The sequence below is a fragment of the Phoxinus phoxinus genome, assembly GCF_949152265.1.
Source record: "Phoxinus phoxinus genome assembly, chromosome: 12".
Classification (NCBI taxonomy): domain Eukaryota; kingdom Metazoa; phylum Chordata; class Actinopteri; order Cypriniformes; family Leuciscidae; genus Phoxinus; species Phoxinus phoxinus.
In genome coordinates, this window is record NC_136887.1 from 6,116,114 (window position 1) to 6,140,611 (window position 24,498).

Genomic DNA, 24,498 nt, shown 5'->3' on the forward strand with positions numbered 1-24,498 from the left:
AATGGAAACACAAAAATATATATTTAATGTAGTCTCTCAAGTTTACCTAAATATGACGTCTTCTGCTTCCGAGAAACCTGAAAAGAAATCTGAAAAGGGTCTATTACTAAAATGTCAACACTTTATGTTGTCTTACATATTGTAAACGTGGATTTAAACATACTTTCATTATTTTATGACTTATTTAATGGTTACTTAATTATCAAATTTATAATAATAAAAAAATTTAAATACAGAAATCAGATTTTTAACCCTTATGTGTCAATTTATAAAGTTATAAATAAACTGTCATAAACATTTGAGGCTTCGGAACAGAGATTTAATTCTGAAGACCCTCAAGAAGAAGAAGACTCTTGGAAGATTATTTAAAAAAAAAGTTACAAAAGTGAAAAAATAAAAAGTTTTATACTTTTTTATATATATATAAAATGTATTTTTAATAAAACATGCTAAACTCAAAAACTGCTACCAAATAAAAGCCATGAATCTAAACAAGTTGTGTTTTAAATCGAAATAAAAAAGAGTTTTCAGTGAGATTTTGTTTGGGTTCAGTACTAAACTTTCCCCATTAAATGCCAGCAAAACTCCACTGGTATAAACAACGCTGGTGTCACGAATCTGGTCCATGCACTTCCGGTTGGTCACCACCAGAGGTCACCCACTCACAGCATGGACTCTTGCACTTCACTTCAATTCCCATCATTCATTGCATTGACAACACACAGCTGATTCCACTAATCACTCACACCTGAGAACTATCTCACACTCCTTATAAGCCTTGGACTTTCTCTCCCTGATGCTGAGTATTGTATTGCGTTTAGCACTCCCCTAGTGTTCGCTTCTCTACAGAGCCCACCAGTTATCTCAGTCTTGCCTTGTCCTGTGTGTTTTATGATTCTTGCCCGTGTTCCCTGGATTTTCCCTCAGCCTCACCCTTTGGATTCGGTTTGCACCTTGTTTGGATTATTGCTGTTTACCTGGATTATCTCTCTTTGCCTAGCCCCTGTTGGATATTGTTCGCTGATCGTCTACCTATGCTTGCCCTAAGGATTACTCTGTGTCATGCCTCTGCCATACCTGTTTGCTGTTGATTGACCTTGCCTGTATGACTACCACGTTTTGGAATAAAGCCTTGCCTATGGATCCGCACGTCTCTCGTCTTGTTCGCCCCGTTACAGAATACTCGGCCTCACAAGGATCCAGCGGCTTTCCCTTTGGATATTGGCCAGGTATGGACACTGCACGAATGCTATTAAAACTCGAGCAGGGCTCGCGATTGCTCGAGGAATATATACAAGAGTATTTAGATCTCGCCTATTTTTCTGATATGCCGGACTGTGTGCTCATAGATTTCTTTTGTGAGGGCATTAATCAGCCTCTCAAATCACGTTTAATCTGTGAGGGTCCCCGTTCATCACTCAGTCAGTTTATGGACTATGCTTTGTTGACTGTTGGTTCATCATTCACTGTGGGTGTTGCGGAGGAACGCGACTCCACCCTCACTCAAGTAATGGCGGCTGCACTAGAGCACGCTCACAAAATGGCGGACACAACATCCCGTTCCGTCATAGCTACCAATTCTGAGTCAAGCCAAGTCACGGTTGATCGTCACGAGTCAAGCCAAGTCACGGTTGATCTTCACGAGTCAAGCCAAGTCACGGTTGATCGTCACGAGTCAAGCCAAGTCACGGTTGATCGTCACGAGTCAAGCCAAGTCACGGTTGATCGTCACGAGTCAAGCCAAGTCACGGTTGATCGTCACGAGTCAAGCCAAGTCACGGTTGATCGTCACGAGTCAAGCCAAGTCACGGTTGATCGTCACGAGTCAAGCCAAGTCACGGTTGATCGTCACGAGTCAAGCCAAGTCACGGTTGATCGTCACGAGTCAAGCCAAGTCACGGTTGATCGTCACGAGTCAAGCCAAGTCACGGTTGATCGTCACGAGTCAAGCCAAGTCACGGTTGATCGTCACGAGTCAAGCCAAGTCACGGTTGATCGTCACGAGTCAAGTCATGTTTCAACTGATCTTCACAAGTCTCTTCACATCTCAGTGGATTTTCCAGAGTCTCGTCATGTCACCGCTGACCAGCCAGAGTCTCTTCACGTCCTCTCTGCCACACCCAGATATTCAAGGTCAGTGATCGATTTCCCAGTCTGGTTTCCAGTGTGAGGGATTCACCGCTGGTGTTTGCCCGTGCAGCTGGTATCCCCAAACCTACTCACTTTAATCCTCCTGTACTAATTACCCTGCCAGAAGTGCTTCCCATGATGGGGATCGCTTTATGTTGTGTTTGGGCTGCGTACACCACCTCAGAACTACCCCAGGCGATGGCTCCCGCTGCAGTTTCTCCAGAGGTGGCGGCACGTGCTGTAGAACCTCTCGAAGCGGCGGTACTCGCTTCAGCCCCTTGTATGGTGGTAGCGCCCAGCAATGTCCTCTCAGCCTGTCATGTCACGGTCAAAGGAACCGTAGATGAGCACTGTACCTGTACTGTTAATGAACTTTACCTGATTCTTGATGCTACCACTGTAGAACCTCCAGAGGTGGCGGCGTCTGCTGCAGAACCTTCGGAGGTGTCAGTGATAACCGTCTGTAGATCCTCGTCTTGCCCAGTTACTGAGCCTGAGTCTCTTCGCGTCAGACCTGGTGAGCCTACGCATCACGTCACGTCAGCCGATCCAGAGACTGAGCTTCACCATCACGTCAGCCGATCCAGAGACTGAGCTTCACGTCACGTCAGCCGATCCAGAGACTGAGCTTCACGTCACGTCAGCCGATCCAGAGACTGAGCTTCACGTCACGTCAGCCGATCCAGAGACTGAGCTTCACGTCACGTCAGCCGATCCAGAGACTGAGCTTCACGTCACGTCAGACGATCCAGAGACTGAGCTTCACGTCACGTCAGCCGATCCAGAGACTGAGCTTCACGTCACGTCTGCCGAGCCTGAACTCCCTCACGTCACGTCAGCCGATCCAGTCACTGTCAATGAGTCCGGTCTTAAGCTGTCTTCCTGTCCAGTTCCAATCAATGCTGAACTATCATTGTGTTCTGAACTAGCCAAGGTGGCTGATTTTGAACTATCTGTCCTGCCTGATTCCATCAAGGAATCTAAACTTGAGTTGTCTGTCTGTCCTAGTGCTGTTGTTGAGTCTGAATTTAAACTATCTGTCAGTCCTGATTTAAGCATTGTGTTTGTTGGACCATATGTTTGTCCCATTTCAATCTGTAACTCTGTTTTCTGCCCCACTAGTCCAGTCACGACCCCAGAAACCTTACCCGAACTCTCTTTAGGCTTTAGTAGCCCTGTCACAGTCCAAAGACCTGCCATTGAGCTCTTAACCCTTTCTGTCATGAACTCAGAAACCATGATTGCATTCTATGTCTGTCCCGTTTCGACCAAAGAGCCTGATTTTGAAATATTTGTCAGTCCAGTTACCGTCAATAAGCCTGATTATGAACTGTCTGTCAGCTCAATTGTCATCAGGGAGATTACTGACGAACTTATGTTCCCTGCCTTGGCCCTTGGGGCCATAAAGACTCTGTCTGTCTCGTGTGTGTCTGTCTCGTGTGTCTCTGTGTTCCCTAGGTCCCAGTTCTTACCATGGTCCTCAGTCTTTTCTGCTCTGTCTGCTCTGCCCTGGTCGCCTGCTCCACCCTGGTCGCCTGCACTGCCTGCTCCGCCCTGGTCGCCTGCACTGCCTGCTCCGCCCTGGTCGCCTGCACTGCCTGCTCCGCCCTGGTCGCCTGCACTGCCTGCTCCGCCCTGGTCGCCTGCACTGCCTGCTCCGCCCTGGCCTCCCGTCTTGCTGGTCTGCTGCTCCACCGTGGTGGTATTCCGATCCGCCTGCTCTGTCGTGGTGGCCTTTTGCTTCATCTGCTCTGCCGTGGTGTTCTTCTGCTCCAGTCTGGTGGTCTTCTGCTCTGCTGTGGAGATGTTTGTCACCGTTCTGCCTCCACTCCATCGCCCTCCTGGATTTTATAGGAGCGTCTGGAAGCCGCTCCTTGGGGAGGGGCTATGTCACGAATCTGGTCCATGCACTTCCGGTTGGTCACCACCAGAGGTCACCCACTCACAGCATGGACTCTTGCACTTCACTTCAATTCCCATCATTCATTGCATTGACAACACACAGCTGATTCCACTAATCACTCACACCTGAGAACTATCTCACACTCCTTATAAGCCTTGAAATTTCTCTCCCTGATGCCGAGTATTGTATTGCGTTTAGCACTCCCCTAGTGTTAGCTTCTCTACAGAGCCCACCAGTTATCTCAGTCTTGCCTTGTCCTGTGTGTTTTATGATTCTTGCCCGTGTTTCCTGGATTTTCCCTCAGCCTCGCCCTTTGGATTTGGTTTGCACCTTGTTTGGATTATTGCTGTTTACCTGGATTATCTCTCTTTGCCTAGCCCCTGTTGGATATTGTTCGCTGATCGTCTACCTATGCTTGCCCTAAGGATTACTCTGTGTCATGCCTCTGCCATACCTGTTTGCTGTTGATTGACCTTGCCTGTATGACTACCACGTTTTGGAATAAAGCCTTGCCTATGGATCCGCTCGTCTTGTTCGCCCCGTTACAGCTGGGATTTTTGATTTGCAGTACAGTAGAAATGTTCTCTTTAAAATATTACACACACACACACACAAAATATTTCTAGTACATGCATACAAACCACACTGACATCCACACGAATTATAGCTGCATCATTTATCCAATTGATACGCAAATATGCAGAAAACATGAATAAAGCGAGTATAAAAAAAGTCTAAATTTTTATTTAATTTTAATCAACAGAATAAAAATGTTACTTTTTTTTTGTTAAATGGTTCTGGGATAAAAAAAGAAATGTAGTTTTCAATGGGGATATTTTTGTATAATTATAGTGTAATTATTTTGTGTTACTAGTGTAAAATTAATTAATGAAAGAAAAAGATGAGGGTGTGTTAGGGGTTAACAGTTATAAGACCCGAGACCAGATATGTAGAAAAGATGACCAGGAGTCGTGAGGTTCAATCAAAAAGATAAAAATTTACTGAAGAATAGTTTGCAGTTTCATTGGTAGAGCGAGCGTCAAAGTCTCATGAGGAGGTCGCAAGCCAACTCTACCTTACACAAAATCATACACCAATTATACCATTTTGCAAGGGCAAGCATCACATCATCATACATCTGATTGGCTAAGAGAATATAGACCATAAACAATTTCACACATGTGAGCAGATAAAAGGTGCCTATCGCCATTAGTCAGGATAGCTGTCGCCAATCCTTAGATGTAGGTCAGTTTTGACCTCGCAGGTTAGAAGAGAGTGCCGATGAGGCTGAGCGTTGTGTCCCAAATACCTACGTAGAAAGTCAAACACACACACACAGAACACCACCAAATAACATCGCCAAGGCCGAAGAGTGCTTGAGCTTCGTATTATCAGTTAGCCAAAACATAGCTCCTCAGGAAGAAAGGCAGAGAAATGGCATTGCTCTCTAGAGAAAATATATAATTTCACAAGCACAAAAGAATATAGAAATGATTATGTGATAATGCATATATATATATTTGATTATTGATTTGTATAAAAGTAATGTAAGCATTCAAAAGGATATGGAATGAAATATATATATAACTGACTGAAGAGACAAGGGATTTTGACCGCCCCTTCAGTCCCCCGTTTTAGACCTATGTGGGGTCCAATACCGCCACGTCTGGTCTAACAAGTGAGGTCACTACGGAAGGTGGAGTGGTGACGCATGCTTCCCTGGTGGGTCACAATTGTCTCTTCGCCTTTTTACGGACATGCTGGAAACTAAAAATTCCAGTCCCCATTCCAAGGCTCTCCCACCTTCCACTCACAACAGGGCATCAATGTTGTTCCTCCTCAGTTTGTCGCTCAGGCGGTTCGTCAAGAAGACCTGCAAATATATGAGAAGATGAAACGAACACACATACACACACAAAAACATAGAAGAGCCAACCCACGCCTCCACTTCTATCCCACCGACCTTTTTGCATAATGAGGGTATTACCGGGATAATTTGGGGAGTGACCAAGCCAAAAGGTCACCGTCTCATTTCCGTCCAAGCGATAGCAGCGATCATTAACGTTCTGATACATGGTTGGAATTAAATTTAGACCCTCAGTTGAATTTAGGCATGGGTATTGAACCCATGATGGACGGTTATAAATCTCCTCACAATCCCAGTGAGTGGAGAACGCATGAAGTCTACCGGTCCAAATTGAAATCTGAATCACATCAGGAATGATAAGGCTATTATAATCAGAGCCACAAACGAGAGAGGGAGTGCCAATCGAATGATGGCCCACCTCACTTTCAGTCGTTTGGTATTTCGCACTTCTTCCTAAAGAATTAGCAGCTTCAATATATCGTCGGATTCCGTCATCTTTAATGATAAAACATAGTTACAGAATTTTTACTATCACACATATAAACGACAGACCTTTACTGTTTACGAGATAGTTCGTTATTATGATGCGGTGATTTGGTTGGAACCTTTATCGAGTGGTTTCACCTGTGACCAATGTCTCCAGACAGTACCCCGAACCCCTCTGTCAAGTAAAACAGATGTATTAGTTGTCAAGAGCACCTGGTAAGGTCCATCGAATTTTGGACCTAGAGGAGAAACAATCTCTCTTTGCAACATTACATTGTCACCTATTTCAGGCAAGGCAGGCATGTAACGACCTGTCATTATTTCACAAGGGCTGATCTGAGTAGTTTTGTTAGGGCTGGCTCTCATACTTAAAAGAATCATTGGAACAGCTGCGTGCCACCCTTTCCCCCACTCCAACCATCTCTTTCTCTATGACGTTTTAACCCTCTGGAGTCTAAGGTGTTTTTGGGGTCCTTGAGATGTTTTGACATGACCTGATATTTGTATTTTTTTCAGTTGCTTATAAACATATTAATGGCAAAGGTGTAATTACACTCTATTTAGCACGAACATGACTATCATAATATGTGAGCAACATGTATGTACATGTTTGCATTTTTGAGAGAATATTATTTATGCGTGGTTATTCAAAAAACTCAAACTTAAATGTTCTGATATAAGACCACAAACGACCAACTTCACATATTCCCACAACACTTTTGACTAATGGATCTTGTCGGCTAGAGTATTTACTTCAAAATGATCTGAAAATCATCCGGGCTAATCGTTCACATTAAACAATAGATTGATTTAAATTTTGTAAGACACTTTTTGTTTGGAAAGGCAATATGCAGGGGGGGGCGTGAATGATCCAACAAGGTCATGAATAATGTCCTCATTCACACCTGAAGACAAAGACCTGCTAATGCTGCATACTAATGAGCCTAGGTGTCACTGAGCCACACAGAATGCAAAGACAACACACACACATATATACATACATACATACACACACACACACACACACACACACACATTATATATATATATATATATATTACTACAGAATTGGTTCAGAGTTGGAAACATCTTGAAAAAAAAGTGTATTTTTCCACAAACTGTGTAGGCCTATAGATGCTTGCAAATTGTATAATATCCAAGGTAAACATTTCTAGTAATTGTGCAGTTAATTCTCATTCGTATTTTCAGAAAGTTTTGGATTATGTAGGCTATCCTCTCCCCAAATTTGTCACTAATAAAACACAAAAATAATTTAAAGAGAAGGCTTATATTGACCTTTTAAGATTTTGTTTGCACCTTGGAAATTAGGTTTTGATGTGGCAGTACAAACTTTATAATCTATCCAAAACGAAATGTTGTCTTTCATATTTCGTCTGTAACATCGTCTTTTATAATATAGCCTATATTAGGGCATAAATGTTAATTTGCAGTTTAAAATGTTGCTTATACAAAGACATTTTATTTCAACGTTGTTCAGTCGATTTTTACTCATCTCAGTAGGCAATAGATATTTCATTCACAGACACAGACGCGCGAGCTGTAACGTTAGTAAACAAACGCATGCACATGTGCCGTTCATTCATTCAAACACAGAAACGCGATTCACATTTAAACAGTCTTTTGCGGATTACAGACAACCAGTTCATATCGCGATTAGAACAAAGCACTTACTGATGATCTGCAGCTGGATCCGTTGTTCGGCTACTCCAGCACGTTTGAGGTAAAATTTCCAGGATAATCACGATATTATTAGCAGAGCTTTTCCTCACAGCGAGTGTTTTCCAGCTGTTGTGGGCGTTGACTGGTTTGCATGTGTTGCTTCAGATCTGCGTTTGAATAGCGCGCGCTCTCGATGGGCGTGTCACATTAGCAGAGTAATGAGGTGCCAGAACGATAATGAGACCGGCTGATCTCTCGCTCTTTTTATATAGATTACATAAACAGAGAATATTTGTTTTAGTTTTGAATTAGATAATTTAAAACTACACACTTAAATGATTATAGAGATATTTGTATAAATTTAGAGACGTGCTTCAGAAAAAAAGTTCACGGAGACGGAGAGGCATAAAGCACTCCCTGTTTACTTTCTTTATTTTACAAAAGCACAATGTTTTATTTCGATTGTAAGTGGACACATAAAAAAGTAGACATTTAACAGCTTATTTTTTCATATTTCTTAAGTCTGTATGACCAAAACTGACGGAGTATTTTAGGTCTATTTTGCTGCTATGTAAAAAAAAACGAGCAAAACGCGCCCGCGCGTTTGCCGACCTCAGGGGGTTAAGTGTTCTGTTTGTACGTTCAATGGAGCCGCTAGACTGAGGCCTAAACAGGATGTGGAAGTGTTGTTTCACTCCCATCAATTTATGACATTTTTCATTACCTTTCCCGTGAAATGTGTACCCTGATCTGAATCAATTTGTAAGGGTAAGCCCCATCTTGGGAAAATTTCATTCAACATTACTTTTGCGGTTGCGTCTGCGGTGCAGTTTCTCAGTGGAAATGCCTCCACCCATCTGGAGAAAAGATCAACAATCATTAGAATGTATGTGAACCCTCCACTAGGGGGCAATGGACCTATGAAATCAATTTGGAGGTGTGTCCACGGACCCTGAGGTCGAGGGGCATGTCCTAAGGGAATTTTCAGCTTTGAGGAAGAATTAACCTTAAGGCATAATAAACATCTCTTACAGAAATCATTGCAAGAAGCCCTCAGCTTTGGCCACCACCAGGTTTTTGAAATCATTGCATGTAATTTCTCAGGCCCTGCATTTGCCAACCCATGATACAAGGACATTAGTTCGGTTCAAGCAGAAACAGGGCAAACAAAGCGTCCATTAAATTTCCAAAGTCCTTCAGAATTTTTCTGTGCTCCTAACTTTGTCCACTGTTCTATCTCTTCATGGTCATCCTCTGCATAAAGTTAAAAAATGTCTCTGTAAGTCTCATTCTCAGTGTCTGCAGCGTGGTTCCCTTTGGCTTCCGGGGAGCTGTCAGTAGCGTGCCCGGTGACTTTGATGACTGCTCCTTCTGCGGGAAGATCACAGGCATTCATAAGTTCTTTTACCTGCTGTTGATGTGAGATAGGAAGTCCTGCTGTGGTCAGAAATCCCCTGCGCCTCCATACGGGGCCGAAGCGTGTTCCCTGCTCATGAAAGCTGGAGCCGTCCACGAACAAGTTCATAGCATTAGACAGGGGTTTAGATTGAAGAGGGCTTTGGCTGTCTGTCTCGATCAGTCGGGCACAGTTGTGTGCAGTTCCTTCTTCTGGAAGCAAGGAGGCAGGATTGATAGCAGTTTCAATGTCAATTTGTATGTCCACATTTTTACTCAAGAGAGTGGTCTCCCATTTGGCTCGTCGTTGATTAGAGATGGAGCCTAAACGGGTATTTGTTAACGGTTTCAAAATCTGGTGTCTGGTGTGCAGTATCACCTTTTGATGTTTCACAATGTCACTGCCCACTCTGCACAGTCACATATCAACAGGCACGGATGTTGCCCTGCCATTGAAACAGGAATAGGAGCAGAATAATATCCTACCATCCCATACGAGTTCCGGCCCGGAACCTTTTGACCCAGAGCAGCGGAGTAAGACCGGGTCCCCACCCATGTCCATAGGTGGAAAGGCCTGCTGGCATCGGCATGTCGTAATGCTGGGGAGGAAGCAAGAGTTTCTTTGATACTCACGAAAGCCTCCTCCATCTCCTCAGTCCAGTCGATCAAATCCGATCCAGGTCTTCCTCCTTTCAGTGCCTCTGTGAGTGGTTTAGAGAGTTTAGTGTATTCAGAAACATACTGGCGGCAGTAATTCAAAAGACCCATCACTTGCCTTAAACCAGTGACAGTGTTTGGCTTTGGAAGTTCAATAATAGCTTTAACTCGTTCGGGGGGGGATGCGTCGGCCACGCACCCCCACAATCTGTCCCAGATAAGTCACTTCAGGTAATGCTAGCTGTGCTTTCTTCAAGTTCACTTTGAATCCCCCGTTTTGGAGGGCCTTCAAAACAGTCTGAATAGTTTCAGCTCCCTCTCGTGGTTCATTTCTCAAAGGGTATTGTCTTTTGGCTTCATGCAAGGGACCTGGAATGCTCAGAGGCTGAATCTGTGCCAGACCACAATCATATTTGTCTTTTGTCCATACATTTGGGAATTTAGAAATTATAAACTTCCACTCAGGGCAAGCGTCAGCGATACTCACAGAATCAGCCACTGCACATCTCTCCTCATGGTGGGGGCCAGTCTGAGATAAGCGAATTGTTTCATTGCAGCCAAGCACTAGTTTATTTTTAGAAAGCAAAACATCAGCTTCAAGGTTTTTCAAAATGTAAACACCAATAATTGTCCCTACAGTGTTTTCTCCTACCCAATATTCAGTCTAATATACTTGCATAGCTGGAATCACTGACATCTTATACGGTGGGGGGGTTACAACAGCCACATTCAACAGTCCGCGCACCTCAGTATAGGGTCCATCATACTGGTTCTCAGTCTGACCGGCTAAAGCTGCCGCCTGAACAGTCTGAGAAGAGATGGTGGGGGCGGAGGGAGCATGAGAGACCGTCTCACATTTTGCAGCTCTCTCAGCCTGATCACACACTGCCTTTAGACCTTCACTCAAACTGCACAGATCAGATCCTATCTCTCGTCCGATAATTTTTGTCATCCTATCAAGCTGGACCACCCATTAATCATGTCAGGGATTGCTTTTTCAGGAGTTATTGGTATACCACCCATCTTACAAATCCATGAATAGGCAAACACGGATAAAAATTTGACTTTATCAGCTTCCTTTTTTGTTTGCAGCCAGTCTAACTGCTGTGTGATTTTCCAATCAGAATCAAACCCCTGACTGACCATTTTCGTAATGAGCTGTACGTATTTCTTTGATTTGAGCCCGTCAGAGCAGAGCTGTTTACAGCGTTCGCTCTCTTCCATTTGGTCAGGACTTTTTTCTTTATCAGTCATTCTTATTGGTCACAGATGAAAAACCACCACAGAGAAAAGATTTAGCAGCAACAACAATAAATTTGGCGGAAAAATACGTTTAGCAACAACAGTGAGACTTCTACACAATGAAACTACAAAGTATGTTTCGCTTCCCACGTCACATATACTGGTCTATGCCAATTTGGGTCACACTATATATATTTTATTTGTTTGGGACCGTTCCTGATGCATCCCTGGCAAACAACCCTATATTTTACTATTTTTATTTTATTTTATTAATCTAACTAACATCTTGTTCCCTACCTGCCTGAATCACTAACTTCGGGGTACCCCTATCTGAGATGGAAGAGATTGATCAGGTTTTGCGGTGCCACTGGACCTAATCCAGGGACGCCCTCTGCTGGGGTGGTGTCCCACACCAGTATTGCCCCACTGGGCCCTCACAGAGTGCGTTTCACTTTTGCTGTTTTAACCAAAACAGCGACCCTTTATACTCTCGTAGTATAAATAATCTTCACTCGCCTCGTCGGAGTGAAGCTCTCCCGTTCCCCTTCAAAATCTCTTCCAATCAGACAGCCCTAATACTTAATAAAATCTTTCTACCTTGTTTGCTGATTTGCCAGAGATGTCACCACAGAATGGTTTCCCGCCAATCCTCCACCAAAACTGTTAGGGGGGTAACAGTTATAAGACCCGAGACCAGATATGTAGAAAAGATGACCAGGAGTCGTAAGGTTCAATCAAAAAGATAAAAATTTACTGAAGAATAGTTTGCAGTTTCATTGGTAGAGCGAGCGTCAAAGTCTCACGAGGAGGTCGCAAGCCAACTCTACCTTACACAAAATCATACACCAATTATACCATTTTGCAAGGGCAAGCATCACATCATCATACATCTGATTGGCTAAGAGAATATAGACCATAAACAATTTCACACATGTGAGCAGATAAAAGGTGCCTATCGCCATTAGTCAGGATAGCTGTCGCCAATCCTTAGATGTAGGTCAGTTTTGACCTCGCAGGTTAGAAGAGAGCGCCGATGAGGCTGAGCGTTGTGTCCCAAATACCTACGTAGAAAGTCAAACACACACACACAGAACACCACCAAATAACATCGCCAAGGCCGAAGAGTGCTTGAGCTTCGTATTATCAGTTAGCCAAAACATAGCTCCTCAGGAAGAAAGGCAGAGAAATGGCATTGCTCTCTAGAGAAAATATATAATTTCACAAGCACAAAAGAATATAGAAATGATTATGTGATAATGCATATATATATATTTGATTATTGATTTGTATAAAAGTAATGTAAGCATTCAAAAGGATATGGAATGAAATATATATATAACTGACTGAAGAGACAAGGGATTTTGACCGCCCCTTCAGGTGAAATAAGAAAATTCACACTTGTGCCAAAATGGATGAAGTTGGCATTGACACAGAAAGAAAAAAAAAAAACAGACAATAATGTCCTTAAGGACGCACAAGTGTTAAGTTAGCTCTACATTTTACATTTAAGTGTGATTGATCAATGAGACCATTTTATTACAGTGTTGTTATTGAAGCATAATTTGCAAAATTGGATTAGTCTAGAAACTGAATCAGATTTAACTGTGATTTTCTGCTGTTATAAACAGTTTAACTGGTAAGATCCTCAGAGGAGAAGTTGTGCAGTGATTATATAAGAATGGAAAGACTGTGTCGTTGAAGGATGTTGTGAATGTAAGTAAATGTGTGTTAGTTACAGGATCAGAGAATGACACTGTTCCTCTGTCATAGTCCAGCTGAACTCTCACACGCTGGAGCTTCTGTTTAACAGTAAAGACAGTGTGGGGTTGCTCTGGGGATTGTGAGCTGTATTCGCTTTGTATGTACTGCATACACCAGACATTAGACTTAAAGAAAACCAGTCCCTTCCTTTGGTTTGATGCTGTGGTTATTCCAAGAATCCAGCTTGTATTGTCTCCAACCTCCACATCCCAGCAGTGTGTTCCTGAGTTAAAGCCCTCAGATCCCAGGACACATGGATACCAGTCAAACCTCTCTGGATTATCAGGAATCTTTTTATCTACATCACTGACCGACACACTGGTCAGATCAGCAGAGAGTGTGAGATGAGGAGCTGCTGTGTTTGGATCCAGAGTCAACGGAGCTGCAAAGAGAATAACATCAGATTAGAGGATGAAATATGATGATTAAATAAAATAAAACACATATAAAGACTTTGTTGAAAGAGATGATAAATCATGCTATCATTCAAATGGTCTCTCGGTTACTGTCAGAATAGATTGAGGCTTCAGGTTTAATCTCAGTATTCAATAAACACTATTGTATCCTAATACATAAACATAGACCATGAGGAATAGACGTCATTATGAGTTCCCTGTATGATCTGATGATTTTCTGTAATACCGTTCATTATTAAATATATTTCTATCAAATGTTGATGATGTGTGTGTTTATATCTGAACTATCTTCTGCACTGGTGTCAGATCTGCTGAGACTCACTGTGTTGGACAGTTTCCAGCATCTTCTTCCAGACTCTGAATGGCAGGTTACCCAGATAACGCGACACAGGAATCAAAGCTCCAGAACTCATCCGTGGATCCGGCTGTGAGATCTGGACTCTGAGGAACATTCAGGAGTCAGAACTGCAGTGAGTTTGAGTTCAGGGCCCGTATTTATCAAGCCTCTGAGAATTACTCACAAGAACACTGCTAAGAATTAGCTTAAGACTCAAAAAAATTTGGCTCAAAGCTGCGCTTAAAAGTTAGTTATCAAGCATCTCAGTCGTAATTTAAGTGAAGTGTAGGACTAAATCTTAAGTGTCAGTCTAAAGCCGGCTGCACACTGTGCGATTTTGGCCACGTTTTGGGAACATTTATAGGGAACTGTCCGGTCCGCCCTGGCCCTCTGATCTACTGATGCCACCCTGGAGGCTTCATAGCCTGCCAAGTCCGCCCACACCATGCCACGGCCAAGGCCCGTCCACGACAGACCACGTCCCATGTCCTGTGCCCTTGCACGGGCTTGGCCCACCATCCCTCCCCCAAGACCTCCTCCGCTCCACCACCCTCCTGGAATTATGTTTTGGTTTAGTTGGGCATCAGTAGCCGCCCTTAGAGGGGGGATCTGTCATGTTTTGGTTTTGTTCATGTCATGTTTCTGTCTTGTCATGTGATTCCCTGTTTGTCATGTGATCCTGCCATGTGTCTTGTCATTGGTTAATCATCTGTTCATTGTTCACAGGTGTCTCTTGTCATTAGTCTGTGTATTTAAGCCCTCATGTTTGCCATGTGTCTTTGTCAAGTATTGGGTGTTTCTCAAAACCAAGAATGCAAAGAATGCACTCCCAAACATAACGAGAATTATTGACGATAAGAGCCAGGCTTTATTGCCCAAGCCTACCCTCAGCTCAAGGGATTACTCTACAACTGTACACTACAATGTAATATATATGTTCATAACAATAAAGCAACGCCTGTCTCCTTTCATTCTGCTTCTGTTGTTTGTATGTGTGTACATCACTAGGCAACGGCGGGAAAAAATGCCGGTAAAAGGCAATGGTCTCTTGACTGTGGGGTAAAACGAGTCTGTGAGCAGACTGGCCGGTTGGCTCGCTAGCTAACTTAACACTCGCAGGCGCTTATGGAGATTCTCACTTCCGAAAATGTTTGAGCACATTTGATTCGGCATAAATTTTCGTAAAAATGCCAATATTTACAATCTACACAGTTGATTTCTCGCATCAAATGTTCTCAGAAGTTAATTTAGTGATGAAATAGCGTACGAAATTGTAGATAAACTACTTTCTGTATTGACCTGCCTCTCCTTCCTCGAAATCCGAAATGAATGCTGGGATATTTCTGCCGTCAAGTTCACACAAGTTACCAACAAATGCATCCTCGATAAAATGGACGTGTCAAGAACACTTCCGGGATTTTTAACCGTTCTTGCCAAAATACAAACTTTTGTATTGGGATAGTACTTGGGCCACAAAATATGACGTTTCACAAGAATATAAGAACACAAGTACAGACAAGAACACAGATTGAGAAAGACCCATTGTTTCCCTGTAACCACTGTTGGTAAGCGTCATGTTTATGTTTTTGAGTTCATGCCATGTCATGCTTTTGTTTTATGTTTTGATCTTGTTATGTTTATAAATAAACTGCACTTGGGTTCTCATCTACACTTGCCTCCAATGGATCCTTTACACTTTGTATCCACCATTTTAATCCCGCATGTAATGCAGTTCACATCACTGAACGTGTCATTGATTGATGTGAAACTTATCTGCACAAGTTTACTTGCGTGCGTCCGTTTTAAACGTGTCTGGACTGTCGTACAGTCTGACATTAATGACAATCTTACAGTGTGCGGTGTTGGGAAAGTTCACTTTCTACATGAACTAGTTCAAAGTTCAGTTCACAAATTTTAAAGTGAACTAGTTCAGTTCATAGTTCACAGTTTCAAAAATGAACTAGTTCATAGTTCTTTTTTTTTTCATGTCGCTGCGAGGTATTATTTTTCAAAATGATTGCCACAGCCCATATAGAACCACAACAATTATTTTATCAGTTTTAACACTGAAGCTACGGCCAGATGGTTCCCATCCTCACCGTCATAAAACTCTTTAAATGATCATGCGACGCCTACAAGCTGCTTTTTGTTTTGATTTTAGTGATGAGTCGTTCATGAATCCATTCATTGCCAGTGGCGATTCTAGGGTAGTCTGGGCGATTCTGGCGATCTGATAGGTAGTTGCATGTTCGTCAACACCAGAAACAAGAGATGCTGTCAATGATGACAGCTGATCAACTGATTTTGGGCCAGTACAATGCTCAAAAGTTACTTTTTAAAGAAGCACCTTAATCCTTAAATTATATTTGGTCTGTTGGCATAGGGGTGGAATGGTACATGTATTCGTATTGAACCGAAACGGTTCGGTGCATGAATTTACACGGAGAATACATGGTATAAAAATAAATAAAACTCAAATTAATGAATGTAATGCTGCGGAACTACTGTTAGATATGCGGGTTATTTGTGGACACCTAATCTGTAGCCCCGCCTTAAGATAGGTTTGTTTATACTTTCGCCTGCGTCCGCAGTGCGAGCCTCCGATGACTGCGTGCGCGCCTCCCCAAATGGACGAGTTATTTACTTCGCGCTCGCCGGTGTACTATTCTTTGAAACGACAGGGTGTGACTCGGTGTAATTGTCCTCTAAGCCATCAGGAATCAGCGGCGAGAAGTAGTAAGGTACATTCGTGAATGTTTATTTAAGTACAACACTTTAGTAGACCAAAACCACACTACAAAAGAGTTGTGTAAAGCAGTAAACCAGATTATTCCGTGACATTAGAGAAAAAATGGATATGAGAACGTAACCTACAACTAAATTAACGTTACATATTTTCTAAACATTTTTATTTAGTTTTGTGAACCTTTTTATAAAACATGGCCATTTATTTTTATTTAAAGGGCTTATGTCTGCTATTGTAGGCTCATTTTGTTAATGTAAGCAACTCGTTTAGACGCAAGGTTAGGATTAGGGGTGGGGTTAGGATTAGGCAATCAGCACATAAATAAGAGATGCTGTATTTTCAGTTTTATGGCTGATTGTCTTATTTTGTTTACAAGGTACAGATGGAGTCTGGAGATGATGTGGGGTACTTATTGTTTACTGTTTACATCTTACTTTACACACTTCAGGGCCGGCTGTTGCAGCTGCTCATGGGACTGTATGACACTAGGTGGTACAGACTGAGACATGCACAATAAAATAAAAATGCCTTCTGCATTTTTGTTTTGCTTTTCCCTCCATTGTACCGAATTCGTATAGAACCGTGATGTCTGAACCGAACCGTGATTTCTGTGTACCATTCCACCAGTTGACTTTAAGTCCAATCCCTCCCACTCCCAAGCACATTCTCTCCTCCTTCTCTCCACTAACCGAGGAAGAAGTATCTAAACTTCTCCTCTCCAGTCACCCTACCACCTGCCCTCTAGATCCCATCCCCTCACACCTTCTACAAGCCATTTCTCCCAGACTTCTACCAGCACTCACACACATCATCAACTCATCCCTACACACTGGCACTTTTCCTACAGCATTCAAGCAGGCTCGGGTAACTCCACTGCTTAAGAAACCGAGATTAAACACATCACTCTTAGAGAATTACAGACCTCAACAACAACAACAACAAACTTTATTTATAAAGCACTTTAACACAATACAAATTGATCCAAAGTGCTGTACATAGTGCATACAGGACTACACTATAACAACAATTACAGGTTTCCGAAAGCTAAAGAATAAAAATATGTTTTCAGAGTAGATTTAAAAATGTCCAATGAAGGAGCAGACCTCACATGATAAGGCAGAGCATTCCAGAGCTTGGGTCCAGCCACAGAAAAGGCCCGATCACCCTTTAATTTGTAGCGACTTCGTGACACATTTAAAAGCAAGTGATTTGAAGATCTAAGTGCCCTAGCAGGACAGTATGGCACAATAAGATCACAAATATATCTTGGTGCACAGCCAGACAATGCCTTATAGACAAACATAAGGATCTTAAAATCAACTCGAAACTTAATAGGAAGCCAGTGAAGGGATGCCAAAACAGGAGAAATATGATCCCTCTTCCTAGTCCCAGTTAAAAGTCTTGCAGCTGCATTTTGTACAATTTGTAAACGAGATAGTGAAGATTGAGGAAGACCACAATAAAGAGAGTTGCAATAGTCTAATCGTGATGTTACAAATGCATGAATTGCAACTTCTAAGTCTTTGCTTGAAAGAATATTCTTCTTCCTACTGAGACCTGTCTCTCTCCTACCATTCATTGCGAAAACACTTGAACGAGTTGCCTTCAACCAAGTATCATATTTCCTCTCTCTGACCAACCAACTAGATGTAAATCAATCTGGCTTCAAGAAAGGGCATTCAACCGAGACTGCATTGCTGTCAGTCACAGAAGCCCTACGAATCGCAAAAGCTGCCTCCAAATCATCAGTTCTCATTCTCCTGGATCTGTCTGCTGCCTTCGACACTGTGAATCATCAGATCCTCCTGTCCACCCTCTCATCACTGGGCATCACAGGAACTCCTCTCCACTGGTTTGAGTCCTATCTCACAGGTAGGTCCTTCAGGGTCGCATGGAGTGGCGAGGTATCCAAAGCACATCAACTGACTACAGGGGTTCCTCAGTGTTCAGTTCTTGGACCGCTCCTCTTCTCCATTTACACCACATCACTGGGACCCATCATACAGGCACATGGCTTCTCTTACCATTGCTATGCTGATGACACCCAGCTCTACCTCTCATTTCCACCTGATGATCCCACAGTAGCTGCACGTATCTCAAGCTGCCTGGCGGACATCTCGGCATGGATGAAGGAATATCACCTGCAGCTCAACCTGGCAAAGACAGAGCTTCTTGTCCTCCCTGCCAATCCGTCTCTACAGCACGACTTCACTATCCAGCTAGATTAAACTTTAATCACCCCATCAAGGTCGGTCAGAAACCTTAGAGTAACATTTGATGAGCATCTGACCTTCACAGACCACATCACAAAGACAGCTCGATCATGCAGGTGTGCACTGCACAACATCAGGAAGATCAGGCCCTTCCTAACTGAGCAAGCAACACAACTTCTCGCCCAGGCCTTGGTTATCTCTAGGCTTGATTACTGCAATGCTCTTCTGGCCGGTCTTCCATCATGTGCAACTAAACCTCTACAAATGATCCAGAATGCTGCAGCCCGTCTTGTCTTCAACAAGCCCAAAAGGGCCCACGTCACTCCTCTGTTCATCTCTCTGCACTGGCTACCACTCGCTGCTCGCATCAAGTTCAAGGCATTGACGCTTGCTTACAGATCGACCACAGGCTCAGCTCCCTCCTACTTTCACTCGCTCCTACGAGTCTACATCCCTACCAGAAGCCTGCGATCGGTCAATGAGCGACGGCTCGTTAATCCTCCCTTGTTTTGGCTTATGCTACTCTGAGCAATGCCAGAACTTTGTATTTTGAGCACTTCTTGCGTTATTTTTGCCTCTTCACGATGACTCTCTTGCTGTAGTCCTCAGTTGTAAGTCGCTTTGGATAAAAGCGTCTGCTAAATGACTAAATGTAAATGTAAAGTCTTGTCTTGTGGTCTTATGGCCTATGTGAAAGCATTTTGTAGCAGGAGAATGAGCAAAAGCAAGAACTAGCTACCTCTATTGCACTTTGTTACTATTATTATAATCCTCTATTGTTCATGCGAGTTTGAAGGTTTACACATAACATTACTTTATAGTAGATATGGCCACTCCACACTAGCTTTGTGTCCCATCTTGGCCACCCCAGTAAAAATGTCCTGGATACGCCACTGTTCATTGCGTCTGTCACGTGACAAATGAACGAAAGACTCGGAAGGTAAAGTAATTATTTATGTTCCCTGTAAACGATTTTTGACTGCATTATAATGATTTAATAATTCAGAATATGATCAAGATTGCGTAAGTGGATGTGTTCGGGGAATTTGCCAGTTAATAGTATAACATTTAAAGCCCCTTAAATGAACGAAATGACTCGGAAAAAAGATTTGTTCATTTTGATGAACGAGATCGAACAGAGTCAGTAGACACTGGTGGCTGCTGTTGCCAGATTGGGTGTTTTTTCCGCTACATATTAAGGCCCCTTTACGGGGTGTTTTAGCCGGTTTTTGCCTGGATGGCTCTATAAAAATCTGGCACCCTATTGAACGAAGTTAAACTGAGAGAGCGTGCCATTCACCGACACCAGAATGAACGAGTTCACAGTAACGTTCATCAGGCAGTAATACAGTACGTTCAGTTCACGTTCGCCCAAAATATGAACGAGTTCATGAACTATCGTTCACTGAACGCGTTCAGGCACAACACTGACAGTGTGACATGGCTTACAGCGATGATCATGTTCGTACAGTCTGACAAGCAACAATTGTAAAGGACTATTATAAATCGCACAGTGTGCACCCAGCTTTAGAGATGGTTCAAGACACTTTGCTGTGCCATAAACGGGATTTTGGATGATGACATAGGCATGGACCAATCAATGAATATATTTCCTTATTTAAGAATATTCTCAAATAAATTCACATTGAGTGGTGAAATTCCTAAGAGGGGTTTACATTCAACACACATTTGACAATAAATAATTTTCAAGAGAATATATTATGATTTATACTTTGGAAATTAAATATAAAAGGCAAGTTCAGCCCACTATTAACCAGTGCTGACAAAAATTATGCTTGCTCTGTCCAAACGATACCATTTGATTAACAGCTCGTTGTCAAAAACATTCTTCCTCTCCTGAAAGATTTGCGCACGTCTCTGTCTCAGTGCCATCACGAGCCCCTACTGGCAACTCCTAACCACTTGAGAGACCTCTCGAGCTGTGAGAAGAGATGTGAGCAGCTCACTTACCTTTCCATTGAGATGTTAAAGTTCTGGAAAATATAGAGTTAGAATTTTTTTTAATCTTTTTAACAAACACTCTCATTGTCATTGAGTCTCTCTATACAAGTTGTTTTCTGCACAAAGAATGAAGCCAGATTGATTTGTCACCTTTAGAAACGAGACGTCGTTGTCTTTCAACATCTCCTCCATGTCTCTGATTGTGTGTGAAAGAGCTGAGATGTGTGTGTTCATCTCCTCCAGCTTCTTCTTCATCCTCTGCTTCTTCTGCTCCTCTTCCTCCCTCAGTGCAGTGACTGTAGCTTCTTCTTCGTCTCTGAGAAACTGATGAAGCTTCTCAAACTCTTCTTTAATCTGACGCTCTGTGTGCTCAGCTTGAGACTGAAATCACATCACATTCACTTCAGTCAGCTCTGTGTGAACACACACTCCACTAATGCCAATAATAAACTCTGTGTGTGAATGTTGAGTATTTAACTCTTTATACATCCTCACCGTGATGTGTTGAATTGTTTCATCACACTCTTCTTTCATTTCTTCTCCATGTTTGAGCTCGTTTTGTAGGGACGTCAGCGCTGTATTAAATTCCTCCTACAGGTTAAGATGAAAATCTGTGAAACTTGTGCAGCTATAAGAGGTTTAAACATTGTATGTTTGAATGTTTTTATCGTTATATTGTTTATGTTGAATGGGTAAATCTCAGGAAGCATTTGCGTCTCAAAATTGCAGGACATATATATTTTTCATTATTTAATTGGGAAAGGATGAACATCAAGAAATTATGTTTTACCAAATAAATTTGTTTTTTTTTTGCAATGGCCAATTCTTAATTATTATATCCATGCAGTTATAAATTAGTGTTTGTGCAAATACAGAAAGTGAAAGAATGTTAATATCAGTCACCTTTTAGTGTCCTCACATTTTTAGTGGCTAAATCACATATTATTAATAATAAAAAATAATAACCCATGACATTTCTATTTTTTCAAAATTTGTTTTGTGCAAATGCTGTTACATTCAATAAGATTTTAACATCAGAGGGTCGAAGCTTACAGCAGAGTTTTATATCAGTAGAAAGTTATAGAGATTTAGTCTGAGTAAAAATAAATACTGGTCTATTGTATACACAAATAATACTGTTTTTATGTTTAGCACTTTATTCAGCATACAACGATTTGTCTTACCTTGTAAGATGGAAGCACTACACTGATGGGTTTGAATGTGTGATTGTGATGTGAGTCTCTGCACACTAAACACACAGGCTGTTTGTCCTCCAGACAGAAGAGTTTGAGTTTCTCACTGTGTAAACTGCAGATCTCCTCAGATCCTGATGAACGTTTCTCATTTCCCTCCTTTATCAATGAATCACACAAGTTTTTCAACGCGAGATTAACTGGAGGTTCAGATTTTGAGGATCTTCTCCTGCAGACAGGACACTCCTGAGTTTTCTTAGTTTTCCATAACTGTTGTATACACTCTTTACAAACACTGTGACTACAGGACAGAAGAACAGGAACCTTGAAGATTTCACAGCAAACAGGACAAGAAAGCTCTTCCACAGATTTTGAATCCATTTCCTCGTCTTGTAAAATATCCAATTATCTACAATATACTTTCACTTTATGAACTTTGGTTTGAAAAGTAAATAGCCATTACAATCAAAATCTAATCTGAGTTCATTCAGAAATAAACACAAATTCTAATATAGTGTGTCCTCCTCGGTTCTTCACAACACTTCAGTAAAAACGAAAGGTAGAAATAATAAGTCACTTCCTGGTAGGGTTTGTAAAGGGTGGAGTTTCTGATGACCTTTTGGAGCTTCTGAAGACAGACTGGTTGTATAGTTTTATCTTTATTAGGGCCCAAACCCTAGGGTGCAAAGTCCCCTATTGTTTTCCTAAGGATTTTTTTTCCCTCGAAACGTTTGGGGCCCTTAACATGTTCAAAAACTATTTTTGCACATGCGATGGAATTGTTGGATATTAGGGCCAAAGCTGGTACACGAGCGTGGCAGAGGGGGTCTACAGCGCCCCCTTGAACGTGGTCAAAAACTTGGTCCATATATCGGTAACACTTTACAATAACAGTACATGAATAAGCATGTACTAATAACTGAATTAATAATTACTTTACTATGAACTAATGATGAGTTAAGACATGTACTAATGAGGAACTAACCTTAACTACAACATGAGTCATATGAATTCATGCATGAATATACCATCTTAACTACACGTTAGTACATGCTTGTTAATTAATGTATTAATTAACATTTCGTGGTAAACTAAATCAAACATGCTCTAGATTAGAAGAAAGATGTATTAAAAATGTAAAATTGTTCATACATTTGACACCAGCAACTGTCACAAACATCAGTGAATGACACTAGATGTCTTGCAATATTTACATTTAACCTTACTGAACACACAATGATGCATTCATCATTAAAAACAATTTAATCTCATTCCGTTTTAAGTGATTCCACTGCTGCCATCAAGAGTGAAGTACCTACACTAACATATTCATTAAACAGATGCAATTTTCAAAATTTAAATTAGTGTTAGGATGTATTGACTTATCTAACTCTGGGGGATACGGTGAATAAGCTAAAGTCCCAAAAATGTTCCTTTAAATCTGTGGTTGTGTTTTATGTAAAGTAAAATACAGGTAAACATAAGCCTCTTGATTTAAGGTGCACTGCTGTTTATGTAGTCATATAGATTCAAATACTCTTCTGTGTTGTTGTGCATATGTGTTATTGTTATTATGTATTGTTGGTTAAAGGGTTAGTTCACCCAAAAATGAAAATAATGTCATTAATGACTCACCCTCATGTCGTTCACGTCATCTTCGGAACACAGTTTAAGATATTTTAGATTTAGTCCGAGAGCTTTCTGTCCCTCCATTGAAAATGTATGCACGGTATACTGTCCATGTCCAGAAAGGTAATAAAAACATAATTAAAGTAGTCCATGTGACATCAGTGGGTTAGTTAGACATTTTTGAAGCATCGGAAAAAAAATTTTGTCCAAAAATAACAAAAACTACGACTTTATTCAGCATTGTATTCTCTTCCGGGTCTGTTGTCAATCTGCGTTCACGACTCTGCAGTGACACTGCTGACGTAAGACGCTGCTGACGTGTTATCTTTTGCTCCCGAGCGTCGTTTACAGTCTGAGGGAGACGCACGATGTAAACAAAACAATCTTCGCAAACATGTCTAAGGATTTCGACACAGAGGAAGACTTGCATTTTTTTGCCCATCCATATTTATTTGAACCCGAATACTACACGGACGAGATAACACGTCAGCAGCGTCTTACGTCAGTGAGTCGTGAACGCAGATTGACAACAGACCCGGAAGAGAATACAATGCTGAATAAAGTTGTAGTTTTTGTTATTTTTGGACAACAATTTATTTTCGATGCTTTAAAAAATTCTAACTAACCCACTGATGTCACATGGACTACTTTGATGATGTCTTTATTACCTTTCTGGACATGGACAGTATACCGTGCATACATTTTCAATGGAGGGACAGAAAGCTCTCGGACTAAATCTAAAATATCTTAAACTGTGTTCCAAAGATGAACGGAGGTCTTACGGGCTTGAAACGACATGAGGGTGAGTCATTAATGACATAATTTTCATTTTTGGGTGAACTAACCCTTTAAGTGGCACGGACCACATCAAGTAATGTTGA

General features: G+C 41.8%; 1 protein-coding gene across 1 annotated transcript; it reads right to left on the minus strand.

The window, feature by feature from the left end:
- Nucleotides 1-12,955: 12,955 nt before the first annotated feature.
- LOC307007845 (zinc-binding protein A33-like) lies at nucleotides 12,956-22,369 on the minus strand (the record flags this gene model as incomplete). The annotated part of the gene is made up of 6 exons (XM_079630222.1): nucleotides 12,956-13,503; nucleotides 13,860-13,978; nucleotides 20,805-20,827; nucleotides 20,946-21,176; nucleotides 21,291-21,386; nucleotides 21,980-22,369. The coding sequence occupies 6 exons, from the start codon at nucleotides 22,367-22,369 to the stop codon at nucleotides 12,959-12,961; spliced, it is 1,404 nt and encodes a 467-aa protein (XP_079486348.1). The 3' UTR covers nucleotides 12,956-12,958.
- Between the last annotated feature and the right edge of the window lie 2,129 nt (nucleotides 22,370-24,498).